This window comes from Chiloscyllium plagiosum, unplaced genomic scaffold, assembly GCF_037043375.1.
Source record: "Chiloscyllium plagiosum isolate Xiang-an unplaced genomic scaffold, Cpla_swu_hap1 HiC_scaffold_30, whole genome shotgun sequence".
In the NCBI taxonomy this organism is placed as follows: domain Eukaryota; kingdom Metazoa; phylum Chordata; class Chondrichthyes; order Orectolobiformes; family Hemiscylliidae; genus Chiloscyllium; species Chiloscyllium plagiosum.
The window spans coordinates 12,594,564-12,617,128 of record NW_028270168.1 but is presented as its reverse complement, the minus strand read 5'-3'; the positions used below and the strand labels follow the sequence as shown (position 1 = coordinate 12,617,128).

General features: G+C 41.3%; 1 protein-coding gene and 1 long non-coding RNA gene across 6 annotated transcripts in view; one reads left to right on the top strand and one right to left on the bottom strand.

The window, feature by feature from the left end:
* Positions 1 to 10,029, bottom strand: part of LOC148142138 (uncharacterized) — a 44,264-nt gene extending 34,235 nt beyond the window's left edge. For both annotated transcript variants that reach the window (XR_015752122.1, XR_015752121.1), the window contains exons 1-2: positions 9,942 to 10,029; positions 7,362 to 7,553 (exon numbers count right to left, since the gene is read on the bottom strand). This is a non-coding gene — a long non-coding RNA (uncharacterized LOC148142138). The remainder of the gene's footprint in view (positions 1 to 7,361; positions 7,554 to 9,941) is intronic.
* Positions 10,030 to 10,143: 114 nt separating this feature from the next.
* Positions 10,144 to 22,565, top strand: part of LOC122563517 (protein phosphatase EYA3-like) — a 67,994-nt gene continuing 55,572 nt past the window's right edge. The window contains exon 1 of one of the 4 annotated variants that reach the window (XM_043717340.2): positions 10,144 to 10,175. In XM_043717340.2, coding sequence (XP_043573275.1) covers positions 10,158 to 10,175 — 18 coding nt within the window. In that variant the 5' untranslated portion in view covers positions 10,144 to 10,157. Of the gene's footprint in view, positions 10,352 to 22,565 lie in introns of all 4 variants that reach the window. The other 3 variants (XM_043717338.2, XM_043717339.2, XM_087976738.1) reach the window with 3 other exon arrangements.

Genomic DNA, 22,565 nt, shown 5'->3' with positions numbered 1-22,565 from the left:
TTCTCTGCAGATCTGGGTGCATCTATGGAGAGAAATCAGAGTTAACCTTTCGAGTTTCATAACCTTTTCTCAGAATGGAAGAGATTGCAGTAAGCATTGCTGAGATTTCCTGCACTTTCTGTTTATGCTTTAGGTTTTCTTTAGTAGTTTTAGAGGAGATTCCAAAAAGAAAAACAACTCCAAGATAGATTAACCATGGCCATTCTGTAGGTTTTTTTGTCTGACAACTTACGTAAGAAAACAAAAAAATACAGATGCTGGAAATCTGAAACAAAAACAAATTGTTGGAGAAACTCAGCAGATGTGGTAGAATTAGTGAAGAGAAAGTAGAATTAACACTTTGAATCCAGTGCTCCTTCTTCAGAACAACTTATGCCTAATACAACATTCAGAACCCATCTGCATCGATACTGAATGGAGTCCATTGAAGATAGAACGCATTGAGACCAAAGAACCAGAAATTATTGAGCTTATTCGAAATTAGGTTCCTTCTCACATCATTTGAATCAATTTTATGTCATATTTCTCTGGATTGCATTTCATTACTTTCAACTGGTGTATTAGTTATGCTTAATATTTGGTGCATCATATTACATTTTGGATAGTTAGATTCTTTACCCAAAAGTTCTAAAGAAAGACGAAAGAAATTTACAAGGATGGTGCCAGGACTCAAGGCTTTGAGTTATAGGAAGAAGTTGGAAAAGCTAGGACTTTTTTCTTTAGAGCATAGGAGATGGACAGGGATTTTATAGAAGTTTTGAAGATCATGAGAGGCATGGATAGGGTGAATGCACTCCGTCTTTTTCCCAGGATTGGGGAATTGAGGACTAGAGGGCATCAGTTTTAGGTTAAAGGGGAAAGAATAAAAGGGAACCTGAGGGGCAACTTTTTATTTTTAAAAAACAGAGGGTGGTACGCATATGGAATAAGCTGCCAGCAGAAGTGGTTGAGGCGGGTACGTTAACATTTAAAAGGCATTTGGACAAATACATAGATAGGAAAGGTTTAGAAGGATATGGGCCAAGTGCAGGGAAATGGGGTTAGCGTGGATGGACATTTTTGGTCAGCATGGACCAGTTTGGGCCAAAGGACCTGTCTCTGTACTGTAGGACTCTATGACAGTAATGATGCAATGACATTTTCGAGTGGACATTCACTTTCTGGGAACTTTACTTGAAAAGGCCAATACCAATAGTTGATGAAGACAGGAGAGAAAAAATACACTGTAGTCAAAATAGTAAAATGCAAGTTGGAGGCATGCTGAGGTGTAGAGAGATTCTAGCCAGGCCGTTCCACGAGCATTGCATCCAAATCTAGTTGAGATATATAAAAAGGTTTCTCCAGCGAATATAGGTGCATGGTGAAATTGAGTGGTGCAAAGACGAGAGATGAGCAAACTTAGTTTTGATGATAGACGAGAGAAGTTTAAGCTTTTCAGTCTAGAAATTAGATAACTCTGAAATGATCTCATACTAAATGTAGGAAAAGCAAGTCCAGAACCATGCTGACAACTGAACTTGAACAACTCATGACACTATTTTGTACAAGAGTAGTGCAGTTTTCCCCAGTGTCCTAGCAAATATCTATCCTTCAATCAACATCAGAAAAGCAAATTATCTGATCATTATCATGTTGTTGCTTCTGGAAGCTCTGTGTCCAAACTGGCTACCACGTTTTAAACATATCACCAGTGGCTGTAATTCAAAAATACTCTGGGACATTGAGGTTGTTAAATCTACCATATAAATACAAGTCTTTCTTTCTTTCTAAGTTATGAATGTAGAACAGGAGGAAATATGCTTATGAGAGGATTTGGTGGCATAATGGGAATGTCATTGGGCTACTAGTTCAAAGATCACAGACTCAGGATTTGGAATCATGTGTGCAAACCAGAGATGATGAAATTTGAATTCAATGAAGTCTGGAATAAAAAGCTAGCCTAAAATCAACCACATAAGTACTGCCGATTGTCATACCTGGTTTACTAACATCCTTTAGGGAAGGAAATCTGCCATCTTTGGTGTGGCTACATGTAACTCCAAAGATACAGGAATGTGGTTCACTCTTGACTGGATAATTAGAGAAGGGCAATAAATACAGGCCGAGCCAGTGACCCCAACATCCCAGAACAAGAAAAAAAATGTTTTGGAGTTTTTCTATCTTATTTGTCAACAGCATATACTTTGACATCAATGCTTCACACTATGCTCAAGATTAATTTAAGCTTATACATTCATAAGATGTAGGATCAGAAGTAGGCCATTCAGCTGATCAAGTTTGCTTTACCATTCAATAAGATCCTGGCTGATCTGATAATCCAAAACTCCACTTTTCTGCCAGACAGTATTTTGATTTGCTTTGCTATCTTGTTACAATTCATAATGCAACAGATTATGGAGAGAGAAGATTGTATTCAAATTGGTAGCTTGGTCTCTCCATCAGATACTTACATTGAATACTTACTGGAACAATTGTAGGGAAACACAGGGAAATAAGGTAAGAAGCTAAAGATAAATGAAAGTAGCTAAGCAGCTAATTGGCTCAAATTAAAAAGTAACTACAGGATAATGAAACTCAAATGAATATCAATGTGATACATGCTCATACGAAACAGTTTAAGGAAAAATGAATAATGACACAGTTAAAAATGCCATAGTGATAGAGGAATCAATTGTTCTAGAAGCTGACACATTCTCTTGCACTGTAGAATGGCAGTTTCAGATACTTGGCTACATCATGGGTGCTATGGTAACAGACAGTAGTAGTGTAAGTCCAAACAAGACAGAAAATACTGGCACCATCAACAATAAGGCAACCAACAAAAAGAGAGGGAAAAACAGAATTAATAGGGATGGCAGTACCCTCCATAGCTCTGCTTCTAAGGCAAGTATGTACTTTCTTAGGTAGGGAGACCAAAGCTACATGCAATACTCCAGGTGTGATTGTACTATGGCCCTGTATAACTACAGTAAGTCATCTCTACTTCTGATCTCAAGTCCTCTTGCAATGAAGGTCAATATACCATTTGTCTTCCTAATTCTAACTGCACCAACTTGCCTACTTTTACTGACTGGTTTTCAAGGATGAAAGTGAGGACTGCAGATGCTGGCGATTGCAGTCAAGTCTGTGGTGGCAGAAATTCACAGCAGGTCAGGCAGCATCAGGAAGGGCTTCAAGGACACCTAGATTCCTTTATATATCTACACTTTTAAATACATCGTTTTTTTCACAATGAAGTGTACAACTTCATATTTAGCTATGTTGTACTGCTTCTGCCATGTGTTTGCTCATGCACTCAACTTGTCTCGGTCACGTTGAAGCCTTTCCACATCCTCCTCACAACTCTCAAACCCACTCACCCAGTTTTGTCATCAATAAACTTGGAAATGTTGCATTTGGTTCCCCCAATGAGGGGTCATCTGGGAACAGAGCACAGGTCCTCTCATATCTTTCTACAACTCATCCAGACTACAAACCCCCAGACTAACAAGCCAAATTAATGGACAGCCAGCATGGGTGTGCCAAAGGTAATTCAGATCTGGCTAATGTGATTGAGTGCTTCGATTAAGTAACAGAGGCTAGATGAAGGTAGTGTAGTAGATACTGAATTGAGGGACTTCACAAAAATCGTTTTATGAAATCCTGAGAAAGTCTATAGCCTTAAAACTTGTCTGTAAACATTTAGACTAAAATGCAATGCTGAACTATAGAACACATTTGCTGCACATTAGAAAATAAACAGGCAGGAAGGCTCAGAAAAAAGGGGGGGGGAACTCAAGGATTGCAGAAGATAGGGACATCTGTGCTCACCAAGTGATAACAGGATGCTCTAAAGCAATTAAGAACATTTGCCTTAGCATCGGTGAATCTGTGTGAACAGGATACCAAGTGATAACATTCACTGCCGTTCCCTTGTGAAATTAATGACAGTGTTTGATTCTGACCCTGAAACGAAACTCAGTACTATCAAAAGCCTTGTAACTGATGGTCAGATCCTGTCAATTATAATGGATTCTTATTACCCCTTGCAAGTGGAGCAGACACAGAGAGAAAAACATCTTACCTGTTACAAGACCCTGACTTGAGAGTTCAAAAGGACACTAGGGAGAGAGATCATTTTAGTGCTGAGGCTGTTGAAGCCAATGGAAAATGAACTCTTAGTGCTTATCTGCTATGGATTGGACTTAATTGCAATTTTGGACTTTATGATGATATTGAGTAGCCATTACCGGTTATTAAATACAAACTCAGTAAAAGGTAATATCAGTGAAGCTTTAACTTATGTGCTGTTCTTGCAGACCACTCTACAGACCTTACAGACTGCCCCACTGTCAATTCTAACTAATCAGATCTCATGTCTTATTTGAATTTGAATCACAACCCTGAAAAGAAAGCATGTTTAATTAGAACACTAATGAATCAGTTTAAATGCAACCTTATGGTAACATCTCAGCCTCACGAACAGAATGATTCTGTGCTTACAAAGCCAGAGTCTGCTCCTAGCTTAGAAATTATTCTAGGCCTAACATTGAAGAGATTCTGGCACAATGTGTCAGGAAGTTATTTTGTGGTCAAAAGTTCGTCCTCCTTGCTAAGGAGCCAGTTTGTAAAACAATTGTATCGGACATGTGAGCTGCGCAAGGCTACCTTATGAACTCTCCAATTGGCTCAGGCTGGTACCTCTTTATGATAAGAGTTTATCTCGCTAACAGGCACCTAACTCAGCTGGGTATGTTTTTCCTACCTGATGAATGGCTTAGGGCCTGTACGAGTGATTAGTCAAGCATACACAGACCTGTCAATCAACTTTTCTTCCTTACGAATTATTGTCTTTCACTGTTATCTGTCTAATTAAGAACATGCAAGGCTTTTGTAAACGTGTGTAAAAGGAAACCACTTTGTAGCAGTACATCGGAGTAGCCTGCTGGGGCACTTAAAGAGATGGTACCCTACTCTCCTAGGTTATTAGAAGCTAGTTAGTTTAGCTTATAGGTATCAGTGTAATGTTGTAACAGTGATGCTATTGGTAAATAAAGGGGATGACTAAAATTAAACTAATCTGTCAGTAAGAGGTATTTTTATTCCAGACTTCCAAAGAGTACGATCTCCAGGACAAACCGAGAGAGAGAGAGAGAGAGGGAGGAGAGGGGCTTACAAGTCTGAGTCCATAAGGGATTCCCTGGGCCATCTCAAAATCTGTACTTTAACAGTGCTGTATAACAGACTTTACTAGAAAACAGAAGCACAAGTATTGAAGTGATGGCATAAAAGATACATAATTAATGAGCATAACATTGTTTGAGGAATAGGCTCAAGAAAGAGCAAAGTGGTGAATGCAAGTTTATGTGATACAAGTATGTATGTAGGGGTTCCTCAGGAGTCAACATTAAGATTTTTTTTTTGTTATATGATAACTTAGCAAAACAGTAAAATGAACTTTTAGTCAATATTTTTAATACTGGGCACAATTGGCTGATGGAACATTACACTTTCCTCATAGGCTGGTATCTGTGGTGGTCTCCAGTTCCTCATTTATACTTTGTCTTCCATGTAGCAATACTCAGATACTGTTTCTAATTCAATTTCGGAGTTGGATGTTTGGTATAACTCCTATATATGTGAATCTGTTTGTTGCGTTTCTATTCATGAAGATGAACTTAACATATCAGCCTCATTCTCTTTACCATCACCCTTTTCCTTACATTTCCAGTAACTGAATTGCCAAATCAACTTCCTGCATCATAGATTCCTTTTCTTTTCTGTCTAATCCTCTGTGCCTTGGCTTAAGTCACAACACAGTCAAAAAAATAATGTTAGGATGTTCCTCTTGTAAATTTCAATTTGTTTTTCCTCCACTGGTTGTTCCATCACCCTTGTTTAAGGATAAAAAAAAAATCACACAACACCAGGTTATAGTCCAACAGGTTTAACTGGAAGCACACTAAGCTTTCGGAGCGATGCTCCTTCGTCAGGTGGTAGTGGAGGGCTCAATCCTAACACACAGAATTTATAGCAAGAATTTACAGTGTGATGTAACTGAATTTACATATTGAAAAATTGATTGTCTGTTTAGCCTTTCATCTGTTAGTTTCACTTCTTTCATGTGTAAGTAACAAAACCTTGGTTTTTAAAAAGTTGCATTCTCGGGTTAGCTGTTAACAATTAGTGATAGCTAGGCAATATGTTGAAGGTGTTGGCCCCCTGTGTTCTCTGTCTATGCCATGATATTTAGATTGATTCTAATCTAAAAAGTGAGATAACAGAGTTTTATATGAATTCATGCAGTTTTTGAGAAAGTACAATGTAACTCTGCAAGTACAAATTCACCCCACAAAATATGTGTGCATGTGAAAGAAGTGAAACTATCACTGTATTCTAACAGATGAAAGGCTTAACAGACATTCAATTTTTCAATGTATAATTTCAGTTACATCACACTGTAAATTTTTGCTATAAATTCTGTGTGTTAGGATTGAGGCCTCCACTACCACCTGATGAAGAAGCGTCACTCCGAAAGCTAGTGTGTTTCCCATTAAACCTGTTGGACTATAACCTGGTGTTGAGATTTTTAACTTTGTACACCCCAGTCCAACACCGGCATCTCCAAATCATGACTACTATCGACACCACTAACCGCCGGCTTAAAGTGGAGAGGATCTCCAAGAAGATCGCACACATCGACACAGACAGCTTCTGTCGCGACACTACGGATTTCTTACAGAAACTCAGCACCCACGGACCAGTCAAACTGGGAAAATTCCTCGTCACAATGGACGTTTCCGCACTCTACACCAGCAACCCCCACAAGGATGGCATCGCAGCAACAGCCTCAGCACTCAACACCAACAACTGCCAATCTCCAAACACCATCCTACAACTCATCTGCTTTATCCTTGATCACAACGTCTTCACCTTTGACAACCAGTTCTTCATCCAGACACACGGAACAGCCATGGGGACCATATTTGCACTGCAATATGCTAACATTTTTATGCACAGGTTCGAACAAGACTTCTCTATGCAGGATCTTCAACCAACATTGTACACCAGTACATTGACAACATTTTCTTCCTCTGGACCCATGGTGAGGAGTCACTGATAAAACTACACAGTGACATCAACAAGTTTCATCCACCAAACTCACCATTGTCGACTCTCAACTGTCTGTCTCATTCTTGGACACATGCGTCTCCATCAAGGATGGACACCTTAGCACCATACTCTACTGCAAACCCACAGACAACCTCACAATGCTACACTCCTCCAGCTTCCACCCAAAACATATTAAAACAGCCATTCCCTATGGACAAGCCCTACGCATACAACGGATCTGTTCAGATGAGGAGGAATGTGACGGACACCTGGAAGTACTTGGAGATGACCTCACAAGAACGGGGTACGATGCCCAACTCATCGACTGCCAGTTCTGACGTGCCACAGCAAGGAACCGTAATGACCTCCTCAGGAGACACACACGTGCTGCAACCAACAGGGTACCCTTCATTGTTCAGTATTTCCCAGGAGCTGAAAAATTACGCCATGTTCTTCGTGACCTGCAACACATTATCGATGTGTTTTAAACAACACATGCCTTTTAAACAACCGCCAAACCTCAAACAGATCGTTGTTTGTAGCAAGCTGCCCGGCTCTCAGGACAACTCCATACAACCCTGTCACGGTAGGCGCTGCAAGACGTGTCAAAGTGTGGACATAGATACCACTATTACACATGGAGACACCTCCCACCTTGTACATGGCAGGTACTCATGTGACTCAGCCAACGTTGTCTATCTTATACGTTGCGGGCAAGGATGTCTGGAGGTATGGTACATTGGGGAAACCGAGCAAAGGCTACAACAACGGATGAATGGGCACCGCACAACAATCAACAGACAGGAGGGTTCCCTCCCAGTTGGGGAACACTTCAGTGGTCCAGGACATTTAGCCTCGGACCTTCGGGTGACCATCCTCCAAGGTGGACTTTGGGACAGGCAGTTGAGAAAGGTGGCCGAGCAGAGGCTGATAGCTAAGTTCGGTACCCATAGGGAGGGCCTCAACCGGGACCTTGGGTTCATGTCACATTACAGGTGACCACCATTGCACTACACACACACACACTCCTATACACTCATACACATGAACACACATACACACAGATACACACACACACACACTCCCACACGAACACATGCACCCCCTCACAGACTTAAGACACTCTGCACTCACTACACTCACAACCCCCAACCCAGACAGACAGACAAAGACCCAAATGCGCATATATATTTTGTGGGGTGAATTTGTACTTGCAGGGTTACATTGTACTTTGCTCAAAAACTGCATGAATTTATGTAAAACTCGTTATCTCACTTTTTAATTCTGTGTGTTAGGATTGAGCCCTCCACTACCACCTGATGAAGGAGCGTCGCTCCGAAAGCTAGTGTGCTTCCAATTAAACCTGTTGGACTATAACCTGGTGTTGTGTGATTTTTAACTTTGTACACCCCAGTCCAACACCGGCATCTCCAAATCTTGTTTAAGGCAGTATTCTTGAACCAGCCATGTCACTACCCAAAATGAAATCAACTTCTTTGAAAAGAATTTTCATTCACAATTCCTACAATAACCTCCATTTACCAGATAACTCTTTAATCCATCTCTGTACAATGCGATTGGTTTCTACACTCAGTGTAGATCTCCAGTGAATACTTCTCCTTTGTTATGCCTTCTGGAAGACATCAATCCACATCAATAACTGACTTGTGCTAATGTTACTCAATATCCCTACAGGTTTACCTCATTAATTCAAAACATAAGGAAGGATCTTTGAGATAAAATACTCAATCTCCAGCGGTCTGATTCTCCTTGTGGATATTCAATAAGAAATCGTCATGACCATCCTGAACTCTGTCCTTCTTAGTACACTTCTAAGAAAACACATTCTTTGTACTACCACTACAGTTTGAATACTTATTTCTTTTTGTGATTCCCCCATTCTGGAGATTACTTCGACATTCCTACAACTTCAAATCGGTCTCCCATTTAACTTCCAGCAATTGTATGTCCAGTCTTATTACAATGAAAACACATTTATTTCCTTAAGTTTCCTGATTCTAACCTTTCTGTTTTATTATTTTGGCATCTCTCCATCTGTTCTCTAAAATTAGTGCCTCGACTATCAAAGATTTTCCATTCCAACCAATGCCTTGCCATTTTCCATCTGACTATCTTCCTATCTGTAACTGAGAGATTTCCTATATATCTACCAGGACTGCACCTTTACTGAAGCTAGATAAGGCTTTAAATTTTCAGGAATGAAAATTTGAATTCTTCATTACCATAAATTAGTTTACATTCCCAAATTTCTTTTCCTCCACCTTGAGTAATGCACTAATGAGGAGATGCAATGGCCTAGTGATAGTTTCACTGGACTGTTAACCCAGAAATCCAGGTAATGTCCTGGGAACCTGGGTTCAAATCCCATCATGGTAAAAGGTGGAACTTGAATTCAATATATATCTGGAATTAAGAATCTATAAATCCATTGCCAATTGTCAGAAAAACTTATCTTTTCAATGTTTAGTCTATCTGCTGGCAAAAGTCTCCCAATACAAACAAATTCACACTAACATTGAAGGATGTATCACTCTCATAATAGTTTTTAAGAAGTTTCAAAAATACAGTGAAGTTAATCATCAAACCCCTCATGCACACTGACTTAAGCTTTCATGCCACGAGTTCAACATCCAAACTCTAAATAAATTATATTTAGATATAAATAATGTTACAGTACGCATGTTTCAATAAGGTCCCTGTTATTCTAAACTGGAGGGATTTGAAAAGAAGAAAACAACATTTAAATTCATAAGTTTACTTTAGTCAACAGCTAACAGGCTTAAAGTAACTACACCTCTCTTAAAACAAAAGAATACTTCATAGGGCACCTTTGTCTTGGTTTGATGACACTGAGAATTGTTGACCACTGGAGCAATCTCCCCCATCCACACACGGCACCTTTCAGTAGATTGCACACACCCCACTGGCGGGAAGGAGTACTGTTAGGGTCATGTGACCGCTGAAGGGGCGGGGAACACGGAATCCCAGCGTGCAATGTGGTCCTGCAATGGTGGCCGTTAACTCATAGCGACTAAACAAGGGCGATGAAAGCGGACATTGGGGCAAGTCAGCTTTGTGAAATCGATGCTGCCCGGTTTGTAGCTGAAGATTTATCGCCTAGTATTTTCCTATGCCAATTAGTTAGTGCTTTGGTAGAGTTCACTGTTGTGCGCGTTCCGGAAGAAGTAGGTTCGATGGGGCAGCCAGGACTCAGGCCCCGAGTGTCCTCTGCCAAATAGTGAGTATTCAGTGACAAGATCGCACGCGCACTCTCGTGAGCTCAGTATACACTTCCTGCAAAGTTGTGTGCCTCTGCATAGTAAGCTGGAGCGAAGTTAACTCCTGCAGCTCAACAACGTTTAGGAATAGAATAAACTCTAGTTATTACCTTTCTTGTTATATGTTTAATGTCCGTACCACAATTTGAAATTTATCTGATTGCAATGGCAAAAACGTTTGTAATTTAGATAAATTTAACGTGAAAGTTTTGGTTCATTATACAGTTCAGAACTTGTATTAGTTGGTTTTAACATTTTCTGTTTAAAGAAAGAACTATGTCAAAGCATTGGCACAATAACTACAACCTGGTTTTGGATTTAAAATTCTATCAAGGTAAATTGTTAGGATAGTGTTACAAGTTTATTTGGAAGTACATGGTACTAGCTTTCAGAGCACTGCTCCTTCATCAGGTAACTGTGGAACAGCTGATGATCCTGTTCCATAGCTACTTAATGAAGAAGCAGCACTCCTAAAGCTAGTACTTCCAAATAAACCTGTTGGACTATAACCTAGTGTTGTGTGAATTTTAATTTGTCCACCTCAGTCCAACACCGGTACCTCCACATCATGTTTGGATAGCGTTCTTATTGATTTGTGGCATACAGGCATTTCTGGCACACAGTTTATCACCCATCAGTGATTGCCCTTGTGAAGCTGGTGGTGAACTGCCTTCTTGAATACTGGTGAGTGGCTTTTGATACAATTTGAAAGTATTCAAGAATCAATCACATTGTCGCTGTAGTGTCATTTTAAAAATAAAATCACTCACTGGCTGTGAACCTTGTCATTAGGGAAGGAGTCCAGGACTTTAGTCCACCAACAATGAAAGAATGGCAATGTCAGGATGATGTGTGGTTTGGACAGGAATTTGGTGGTGGTGGTGTTCCCATGTATTCTGATGCCCTTGAGTGTTTTTGGATCTGCACTCATCCAGACAAGTGGGGAGTATTCCATCAAAAACTTCACTTCTGTCTTGTAGATGATGGACAGGCTTTAGGGAGTCAGGAAATGCAGTACTCCTAGCCTCTGACCTGCTCTTGTAGCATTGCGTTTATATGGCTAGTTCACTTTCTGGTCAGCGCTAATCCCAGGATGTTGATAGCGGATTCAGTGATGGTAGTGCAATTGAGTGTCATGGGTTAGATTGTTAAAGAAATATGGAGCAAAGTAAGTCACTAATATCAGTAATGATGACCATATCTCCAACTGTCTCTTATTGAAGACAGTTATTGCCTGGCAATTGTATGGCATGCATGTTACTTGCCACTTACATGCCTGGATGTTGTCTGAGCCTTGCTGCATTTGGACATTGACCACTTCAGTATCTTAGGAGTTGTGAATGGTGCAGAACAGTTTGCAATCATCAAGGAGAGGTCATGCCTGACAAATCTGCTAGAATTATTTGAGTAAGAAACAAGCAGGTAAGACTAAGGAGTGCCAATGGATCTTATCTATCTGGACTTCAAAAAAGCATTTGACAATGTGCCACACAGGAGGCTGTTGAGTAAGAGAAGGATCCATGGTGTTAGAGGCAAGGTGCTAGCATGGATAGAAGATTGTCCGGCAGAAAACAGCCAGAGAGTAGGGATAAAAGGGTCTTTCTCAGGATGGTAGCTGCTGACAAGTGGTGTTCGCGAGGGTCTGTATTGGGACCACAGCTTTTCACTTTTCCTTCATGATTTAGATGAAGAATCTGAGGGCATTCTGGCTAGGTTTGCATGTGATACAAAGATAGGTAGAAGGATAGTTAGTATTGAGGAGCCAGGCAGGCTGCAGAAGAATTTGGACAGGTTAGGAGAGTGGGCAAAGAAGTGGCAGATGGAGAACAACATGGGACTGCGTGAGGTCATGCACTTTGGTAAGAAAAGTAGAAGCACGGACTGTTTTCCAAATGGGGAGAAAATTCAGAAGTCTGAAGTGCAAAGAGACTTGGGAGTTCTAGTCCAGGATTCTCTCAAGGTAAACTCGCAGGTTGAGTCAGTAGTTAGGAAGGCAAATGCAATTGTGGTATTTATTTTGAGAGGACTTGAATATAGAAGCAGGGATGTACTTCTGAGTCTCTATAAGGCTCTGATCAAACCACATTTTGAGTATTATATGCAGTTTTGGGCCTGATATAACAAAGAAAATTTACAACCCAGGAACAGGCCCTTCAGCCCTCCAAGCCTGAGCCGATCTGGATCAACTGTCTAAACCTGTCGCCCAATTCCTAAGCATCTGTATCCCTCTGCTCCTCACCTACTCATGCATCTCTCCAGACGCATCTTAAATGAATCTACCGCGCCTGCCTCTACAACTTCTGCTGGCAATGCGTTCCAAATGTCCATCACCCTCTGTGTGAAGTATTTGCCGTGTGTATCTCCCTTAAACTTTCCACCTCTCACCTTGAAAGAGTGACCTCTCGTTATTGAATGCTTCACCCTGGGAAAAAGCTTGTCTCTATCCACCTTTTCTATACCCTTCATGATTTTGTAAATCTCAATCAGGTCCCCCCCATCTCCTTTTTTCTAATAAAAATAAACCTAACCTACTCAACCTTTCTTCATAGCTAGCACCTTCCATACCAGGCAACATCCTCATAAACCTTCTCTGCACCCTCTCCAAAATGTCCACGTCCTTTTGGTAATGTGGCAAACAGAACTGTACACAGTATTCTAAATGCGGCCAAACCTGGGGATTTGTCCACCTTAATAATCTCTAGCCTACCCAAAACATCTTCCCTACTTATGTCAATGTGATCCAGACTATCAAACTTCTATCTCTAATCTCAACATTCATCATGTTCCTCTCCTCAGTGAACACTGATGCAAAGTAATCATTCAGAATCTCACCCATTCGCTCAGGTTCGGCACACAGCCTTCCTTCGTTATCCTTTAGTGGACCAATCCTTTCTCTAGTTACCCGCTTGCTTCTTATATAAGAATAAAATGCTTTGGGATTCTCCTTAATTCTGCTCGCTAAAGCTATTTCTTGACCCCTTTTAGTCCACTTGATTCCTCGTTTAAAACTTGGCCTATTCTTCCGATATTCCTCCAGGACCCGTTCTGTTCTTAGCTGCCTAGACCTTATGTACGCTTCCTTTTTCCTCTTGGCTAGTCGTATAATTTCTCCTGTCATCCACGGTTCACGAATCTTGCCCTTCCTATCCTTTGCCTTCAACGAGACATGTCTGTCCTGCACTATCTTTAACCTATCTTTGAAAGCCTCCCACATCTCAAATGTCGACTTCCCTTCAAATAGCTGTGTCCAATCCACATATCTGAGCTCCTGCCTAACTTTGATATAATTGGCCTTGGCCCAGTTTAGTACTCTTCCCTTACGACCACTCTCTTCTTTATCTACGAGTATTCTAAAACTTACAGAATTGTGGTCACCGTTCCCAAAGAAATCCCCCAACGCAACTTCTACCACTTGTCCTGACTCGGTCCCCAGTACCAGGTCCAATATGGCCCCTTTGCTCGTTGGACTATTGACATACTGCTCTAGAAAACTCTCCTGGATGCTTCTTACAAATTCTACCCCATCCAGACCTCTGACGCTAAGTGTATCCCAGTCAATGTTGGGAAAATTAAAATCTCCCATCACCACTACCCTATTGCCTGTACATCTTTCCATAATCTGTTCACCTATTTGTTCTTCTACCTCACGCTCATTGTTGGGAGGCCTGTAATACAGCCCCAACAATGTAACTGCACCCTTCTTATTTCTCAGCTCCACCCATAATGCTTCACTACCCAAGATCTCCATAGTGTGCTCCTTTAGCACAGCCATGATATTGTCCCTGACCAGCAATGCAACCCCCCCCCCCCCCCCCCCTTTTACTTCCCTCCCTGTCCTGTCTGAAGCGTCTATATCCTGGAACATTTAGTTGCCCATCATCATGCCCTTCCTTCAACTAAGTCTCTGTGATTGCAATAATGTCATACTCCCAGGCACCAATCCAAGACCTAAGTTCATCTGCTTTATACACACTATACTCCTTGCATTAAAGTAGATGCATTTCAAGCCACCAGTTCTTTTGCGATCATCTGCTCTCTGCCTACTCTTCCCTTTATTAATGCTATCTTCATAATTCTTACAGTCTCCACCTCGCTGCCTACTTGTTTTCTCTTCTGGTTCCCAGCCCCCTGCCACATTAGTTTAAAACCTCCCCAACAGCAGTAGCAAAAACTCCCCAAAGAACATTGGTTCCAGTCTGGTTCAGATGTAGACCCTCCATTTTATAATAGTCCCACCTTCCCCAGAACCGGTCCCAATGTCCAACAAATCTGAATCCCTCCCTCCTACACCATCTCTCAAGCCACATGTTCATCCTGCCTATTTTTTCATTTCCATGCTGGCTAGCACGTGGCGCTGATCACAAGATCACTACCTTTGAGGTCCTCCGCTTTAACTTCTCTCCTAGCTCCCTGAATTCTTCTTTCAGGACCTCATCTTGTTTTCTATTTATGTCGTTGGTGCCTATATGCACCAAGACAACTGGCTGTTCACCCTCCCCTCTGCAGCCGATCAGTGACATCCTTGACCCGAGCACCTGGGAGGCAACATACCATCCGGGAGTCCCATTTTCGGCCATAGAACCGCCTATCTGCTCCCCTCACAATAGAATCCCCTATGACTATGGCCCTACGAGTCTTTTTCCTGCCCTTCTGAACAGCACGGTATACCTGTTTTGGAGGAAGATGACCGCAGGGGACACCTGCACGGCCTTCCTACTCTTTTCCTGTCTTTTGGTCACCCATTCACTGTCTCCTTCAGCAATTCTAACCTGCAGTGTGACCAGTTCACTAAGCATGCTACCCATGACCATCTCAGCATTACGAATGCTCCACGGTGAGTCCATCCGCAGCTCCAGAGCCGTCATGCGGTCAAACCAAAGCTGCAGCTGGACATACTTCTTCCAAGTGTAAGAGTCAGGAACGTCAGACACGTTCCTAAGCTCCCACATCAAGCAAGAGGCACATGCCATGGATCTGAGGTCCCCTGACATTGTAAACTTAGCTTTATATGAACTAACTAAAACCAAACAATGCACTTAAATATATGAAAAAGAAAGATAAAGAAAAAATAAAAGCCTTACCTTACTGAGTCTTTTTCTTCCGGTTGGGGGGTGGGGGGGCAGGAGGGAGGGAGGTACTACACTTGTAGTATCTCTGGTTTAGCCATTGCCCAAATATAAATTAAGCCCTTACCTTCTCGGCAGCCCTCGCTTCACTCCTCCTTCTCTCCTTGCCACACTGTCAAAATGGAGGCCTGACTCCCGAGGTAAGTGCCTTTTTAAGTGGGAAAACTTATCCTTCCCATCAGCCCTCACTTCACTCCTCTTTCTCTCCTCGCTGCACTGTCGAAGTGGGTCCTCAGGAAAGATGTACTGGCTTTGGAGCGTGTTCAGAGGACGTTCATGAAAATGGTCCCAGGAATGAACAGCTTAACATATGAGGACACTGGGACTGTCCTCGATGGAATTTAGAAGGATGAGTGGAGGATCTAATTGAAATTTACAGAATACTAAATGGCCTGGACAGAGTGGATGTCGGGAAGATGTTTCTATTGGTAGGAGAGACTAGGACCTGAGGCCTTAGAGTAAAGGTAAGAACTTCCAGAATGGAGATAGAGAAATTTCTTCAGCCATAGTGTGGTTAGTCTATGGAATTCACTGCCACAGAAGGCTGTAGAGGCCAGGTCATTGAGTATATTTAAAACGGAGATAGATAGGTTCTTGATTGTCAAGGAGATTAAGAGTTATGGGGGGAAAGCAGGAGAATGGGGTTGAGAAATCTATCAGCCATGATCGAATGGTGGAGCAGACTCGATGGGCTGAATGGCGTAATTTTTGCTTCTGTGACATATGGTCTAATTAGGGTATACTGGATGATAACTGCAAATTTCCTCAATAACATTGTAAAAACCAAAACAGAATTTCCTGATGAAACTCAGCAGGGCTGGCAGCATCTGTGGGAAGAAAGCAGAGTTAACATTTTGAGTCTGGTAACTTAATCAGAAATAAAAGCAAAATGCTGTGAACAGTGGATCTGTCGATATGCCAAGGAGGATAAGAATACTCAGCACCCCGAGTGCAGGCCCACTAACCTTGTTTTGACATGATCCACACCCATTTCCCCATCCCCTCATGATGACAATTGTAACTATGTAACCTTGTCACCTGTAGTCAAGGTCAGTACTGTATTTGACTGTTTTGAGGCAGGGCTGTACCAGATACAGGAGGTGGTCGATGTGTTGTTGCTGAAAGTTGATTTGAAATCATGTAGTAGGGCAAAAATGGAACTTCAGAATGGAAAAGGTGTTACAATGATGAGCTATGGGGAAGTCAAATGTCTTCATTCATGAGACTAATTGTTCACAAGCTTCCGGTTTATTAATTTGTGTAGGAAATGCCAAGTGCATATTTTATTCATAGCTGTTCTGTGGTCCTGTTTGTATAGTATTAATGTAAAAAGAAACTTTATCATCTGTATGTTTAAGCATTATCGAAAAACTGTAATTGCCACCCTGTGGAATAAGTGGAAAATGGGATGACAGCTAAATACTGTATTTCCAAATTGTTTGTTAAAACTCATCTTTTTATGGATTTCCAAGAGCATGAAATGTAAACATGCCAGTACTTCTCAACAACTGGCTTCAATTGAAATTTGTACAAGGTATTTTGGTAATGTGTTAACATTGTTCTCCGTCATGTCTTTGAGTTTTTGCCATGCTTGCAAATGGTAAGGAATTCTTTCGTAGAATGAAATCATCTTTGAGTTTGTAGACATCCCATGCTGCATCCGAATCCTGCATGTCTTAATATTTGAGGTCTTGGAAGTATCTACTGTGCATAGAATAGATTTGATCCATGACTTGTGATTCAAGGAGCTTGAACATCTATGCATGTATCTCACTTTTAAACTTTTCCATAATCTGTGTATGACGAAATCATGATTTCACTTTCTCAGATTTTTTTCTTCTTTTTCAAAGGCACAACAAAATGCTGGTTTTGCCAAACGTTATAGCAATTGACTTGATCATTAGTGTTTGAGAAGTCAATTGGTATGTGATGGGCAGCAGCCCTTTGAGCAGTCGCAATGTTTCAGTTAGGCTAATACTGCCTGAAGGCATTGTTTTATCAGTGAAATGTGGCCCTGATGAATTTCCTGGAATGTAAACAGATTTATATGCTACTAATGAAAGGTGGCTAAATTATGGCCTCACATTGTATGAGCCAGATGTTGTGTCCTTTCATTGATGGAGACATTTGTAAAGAGGTGACTGCATTCTGGGAGATAGTTGACTGGTTGCCTAAATTTGACAACATTATTCATAGTGGGTATCATTTAAGTTGGTAATCAGAATATTAAGAAAATTAAGAGCTTCTATGTTCTCTATTAGGCTGCTATGAGCATGTGAATAGTGAAGGAATGTTAGGTGCTTTATTTCAGTTTTAATATGATAGTGGGAATGAAAATTATGTGAAAGAAGTCAATTAACGCACTATGATAACTACAGACCAGAAAAACATTGAAACAAATTGGTCAAACTCAAGGACAAGATTACATTCATCTACAATCCCGAGGGAACATGGTTTTGGATATGAGCTTAATTTACCTGGTGTAGGGTTGAAAAGGCACAAATATTGCTTTAGTTCTGTATTTGAAATTGACTTTTGTTCCCTTGTGGCATAATGTTATTTTGAATTGCATCTGAGTGATTGATTCACCAGATCCTTGGTGTTTCCAGGATTCATTCTCTTACTGTAAAACCCAAATGTTTCTTGATTTTAAAGATTGTCCTTCTGTACTATTGCCTGCAACCTGTATCTCAATGGTTTCACAAGTTCATTGACATTGTGGCCTATATTTTCTGTCATATTGCTGATTGTACCCTTTGCACCTGAACATTGCTGGAAAGAAATACTTTCAGAGGATTTTTTTAGTGTTTCTGCCATTTGTTTTAGCAGTGTGTGCTCATTTTAAATGTTACTCTTTTCAAGCATAGAAGTCTGTCCGTATTCCATATTTTAGCACTGTCTAACAACTGAAATGCCAGCACAGTGTGAAATGTTTGCAGTCTTGCATACAATCTACTGAACTCCCATTATGTACCTTCTTATGAACTCAGAGTCATATAGACAGGCCCTTCGGCCCAAACTGGTCCGTGCCGACCAAAATGCCAACCACTCTAACCTTGTTTCCCTGCATTTAGCCCATATCCTTCTAAATCTTTCCTATCCATATATTTGTCCAAATGCTTTTTAAATGTTGTTAATGTACCCACTTCGACCACTTTCTCTAGTAGCCCAGCACCCTGGGAAAAAGACAGTACATTGACCCTATCCATGCCTGTTATAGAAGTGTATAAGATCATAAGATCCCCCCTCATTCTCTGAAGCTTGAAAGAAAAAGTCCTAGCTTGTTCAACCTCTCCTTGTAACTCAGACTATTGAGTCCTGGCGTCATCCTTATAAATTCCTTCTGAACTCTTTCCAGTTTAATAACATACTTCCTATAGCAAGGTGACTAAAACTGAACACAATATTCCAAGTGCGGCCTCACCAATGTCCCGTACAACTGCAACATATCTTCCCAACTTCTATGCTCAGTGCCCTGACTGATGAAGGCCAGTGTGCCAGAAGCTACCTTCGTTGCCCTGTCTACCTGTGACTCCATTTTGAGAACCATGTAACTGAACTCCTTGGTCCCTCTGTTTCACTACAGTCCTTAAGACTCTACCATTCACCAAGAAACTCCTACCTTGATTTGACTTTCCAAAATGCAAGGCCTTGCACTTATCCATATTAAACTCCAACGGCCATTTCTCGGCCCACTTGCCAACTGATCAAGGTCCTGCTGCATTTTCTGATAACTTTCCTTGCCGTCCATGATACCACATATGCCATCTGCGAACTTCCTAATTATGCCTTGTACATTCTCATCATAATCATTGCTAGTTGTTAATTATATCAATGTGTCCAGCACTAACCCCCGAGGCAATCCACTAGTCAAAGGCCTCCAGTCTGGCATGCATCCTTGCACTATTACCCTCTGCTTCCTACCATCAAGCCAATTGTGTACCTAGTTTGCCAGCTCCTCCTGGGTTCCATGCAATCTAACCTTCCAGAGCAGCCTACCATGTGAAATCTTATCAAAGTCCTTACTGAAATCCATATAGACATATAGACCACGTCTACTGTCCTGCCCTCATAAAACTTCCAGGTTACTTCATCAAAGAACTCTTAACAAATTTGTGAGGCATAATATCCCATACATGAAGTAATATACTCCTAATCAAACCCTACCTTTGTAAATGCATGTATATCACATCTCTCAGAATCTTATCTAGTAACTTACCTACCACAGAGGTTAGGCTTACTGGTCTGTAGTCCACAGCTTTTTCTTTGCTGCCCTTCTTGAATAAGAGCACAACAATCACTACTCTCCAGTCTTCTGGGACCTCACCTGTGGCTAACAATGATGCAAAAATATTAGCCAGGGCTCCCATGTTTTTTTTAGCCCCTTGCAGTGTTCTTGGATATATCTGGTCAGGACAAGGAGATTTATCCACCTTCATACATTCTAATATGTCTTACACTACCCCTAATGTGATATGGACTGACCCCAGGATATGACTACTAACTTTCCCAAGTCTTTGTCTTTCTCCACAGTAAACAGAGGCGAAAATATTTATTGAGGACCTCGACCATCTCTTGCGGGTCTACACACACACGTCCACTTTGGTCCTTGACAGGTCCTAATCTCTCTCTAGTTATTCTTTCTCCTTTTTAATATACTTAAAGAACCTCTTTGGATTCACTGTAATCTTCTCAGCCAAAGCTATCTCATGCCGCTATCTCCCGATTTCCTCCTTCAGTAAATTCCTGTATCCGCTATGTACCTCCAGGAATTCCCTTAATCCCGCTACCTCGACCTGTTCAAACCTCCTTTTTCTGGTGAAAGCCACTATCTCTTGTCATCCAGGGTTCCCTATTGCTGTTTACCTTGCCTTTCACCCTCACAGGAGCACATAGACCTTGAACTCTAGCTATTTCACTTGCTGGAGATCCCTTTGCCTGCAAACAAACTACTCCAATCAGTACCTGCAAGCTCCTGTCTAATTTCTATCAAAATTTTGTCTTGCCCCATTTTAGCACTTGATCTTCTCCATACCTATTTTAAAATTAATAGAACTATGGATGCTGGTCCCAAAGTGCTTCCCCCACTGTCATCTCGGTCACCTGTCCTGCCCTATTTCCCAAGAGTATGTCGAGTTTTGCCCCTTTCTGAGTAGGATCCTCCATATACTGCTTGAGGAAACATTCCTGAACGTACTTAACAAATTCCACTACATCTAAGCCCTTAATACTATGGCTTATCTTAACTCTTTCTAAACTTGTCCAAATCTGACCATGCTACATAAGCAGTTAGTACGTGTTTTTGATGAATTTTATCTGGAAGAAAGTGAGGACTGCACATGCTGGAGATCAGAGTCAAAGACTGTGGTGATGGAAAAGCACAGCTGGTCAGACAGCATCCGAGGAGCAGGAGAACTGATGTTTTGAGCATAAGCCCTTCATCAGGAATGAGCCTTGTGGTCCAAGGGGGCTGAGAGATAAATGGAGAGTGGGACTGGGTGGAAGGTAGCTGGGAATGCAATAGGTAGATGAAGTTGGGGGTGATGGTGATAGGTTGGAGAGGAGGGTGGATTGGATATGTGGGAAGGAAGATGGATGGGTAGGACAGTTCAGGAGGGCAGTGATGAGTTGGAAAGCTGGATCTGGGATAAGGTGGGTGGAGGGGAAATGAGGAAACTGGTGAAACTCACATTGATCCTGTGTGGTTGAAGAGTCCCAAGGCAGAAGATGAGTCATTTCTCTGTTAGGTTCTATTCCCGAGGTTTCACACATGAGATGCAATTCGCACACACTAACTTCTGCAAACAGTTAAAGTTTATTAAAGCTTGTACAAGCCAGGTGACCCCTCTGACACTCTTCACTGGTTGTGCAAAGTCGAGGCCCCAAACAAAGAAAACACATCCCCTTTATACAGGTCAGTTGGTATTGCTTCCAGCTACTCTGGCCACTCCCCCATGTTACCCCAGGTACAAGGGTGGGATGAGGTCATCCTTGGAGATAATGTAAATGTAAATGCCCTAATCTTGGGGAATCATATGCAAAAGGTTTCCAGACTCCGTGATTCACCAAGACAACGTAGGTGTGATATGTTCTAACTTCGGGGTGGCCCTGCAAATGACTTCTGCCTCTGCTACTTCCCCAGACAATGTAGGTGTGATATGCTTCAGTATCGCGGGATGATCGCGCAAATGAATTTGATTGACTGGGGATGTTTATGAAAGCATTTCTAATGGAAGGGGCTGAATGAGAGTTTAATTTTGATAATGGTAGGAGAGTAGTAGTAGTAAATGACTATCTAAATGAAATGGGAGTCACTTGCATTCCTGCATGAATGTCGTCCCCACCCACTTCCAGAATGTTCAGCTTCTGGAGGAAGACAGTACAGTTTAACCCTTTAATATTACACTAATGTGCAGAGAGATAGTCCAATTTAATTTTTTAACATTACCTCTCCTCCAGGCATCAGGTGGTTAGGGTTTTGGCTGTGGAGGAGGCCCAGGACCTGGGCCAGGAAATGTTATCCACAAAAATTAGCGCTAACTAATGGTCCTGTTTCGATATGGTAGTGAAGGCATTTGTCGTCATCTCTTTGGTAGTGTAACCTTGGTCCATGTGAGCACTTTCTGTTGTTCCGCAAGAAATAAGGTGCACATTTAGAAAACATGGCTAGATAATCATTCCCTAAAACCTTGCATTTTGATTGAGTCATCCTCTGTGAACAGTATTGTTCACTATAAGTTCTTGAGTGTTCAGGCATACATTTTTCAATTAGTTTTATTTCAACCAACCACCAAGCATAAAACATTCCTCCTCTGACTGACTCTTCTTTTTAGTTAATTCTATTAAAAATGTATGAAATTAGTTCACAGCATCTGTTTGCTTTGTTACCTTTAGCATCCTAATAACCGACTTAGGTCTTAATATCAGCAAGGAATTAATTTCCTGTTAAGCAGATGCAGCATGACAGGCTTGCACGTGATGGAAGTCCACAAGGTATTTGTGTGACTGAGAAATATTGGATTTTTAAAAATTTCATATATAGGATATG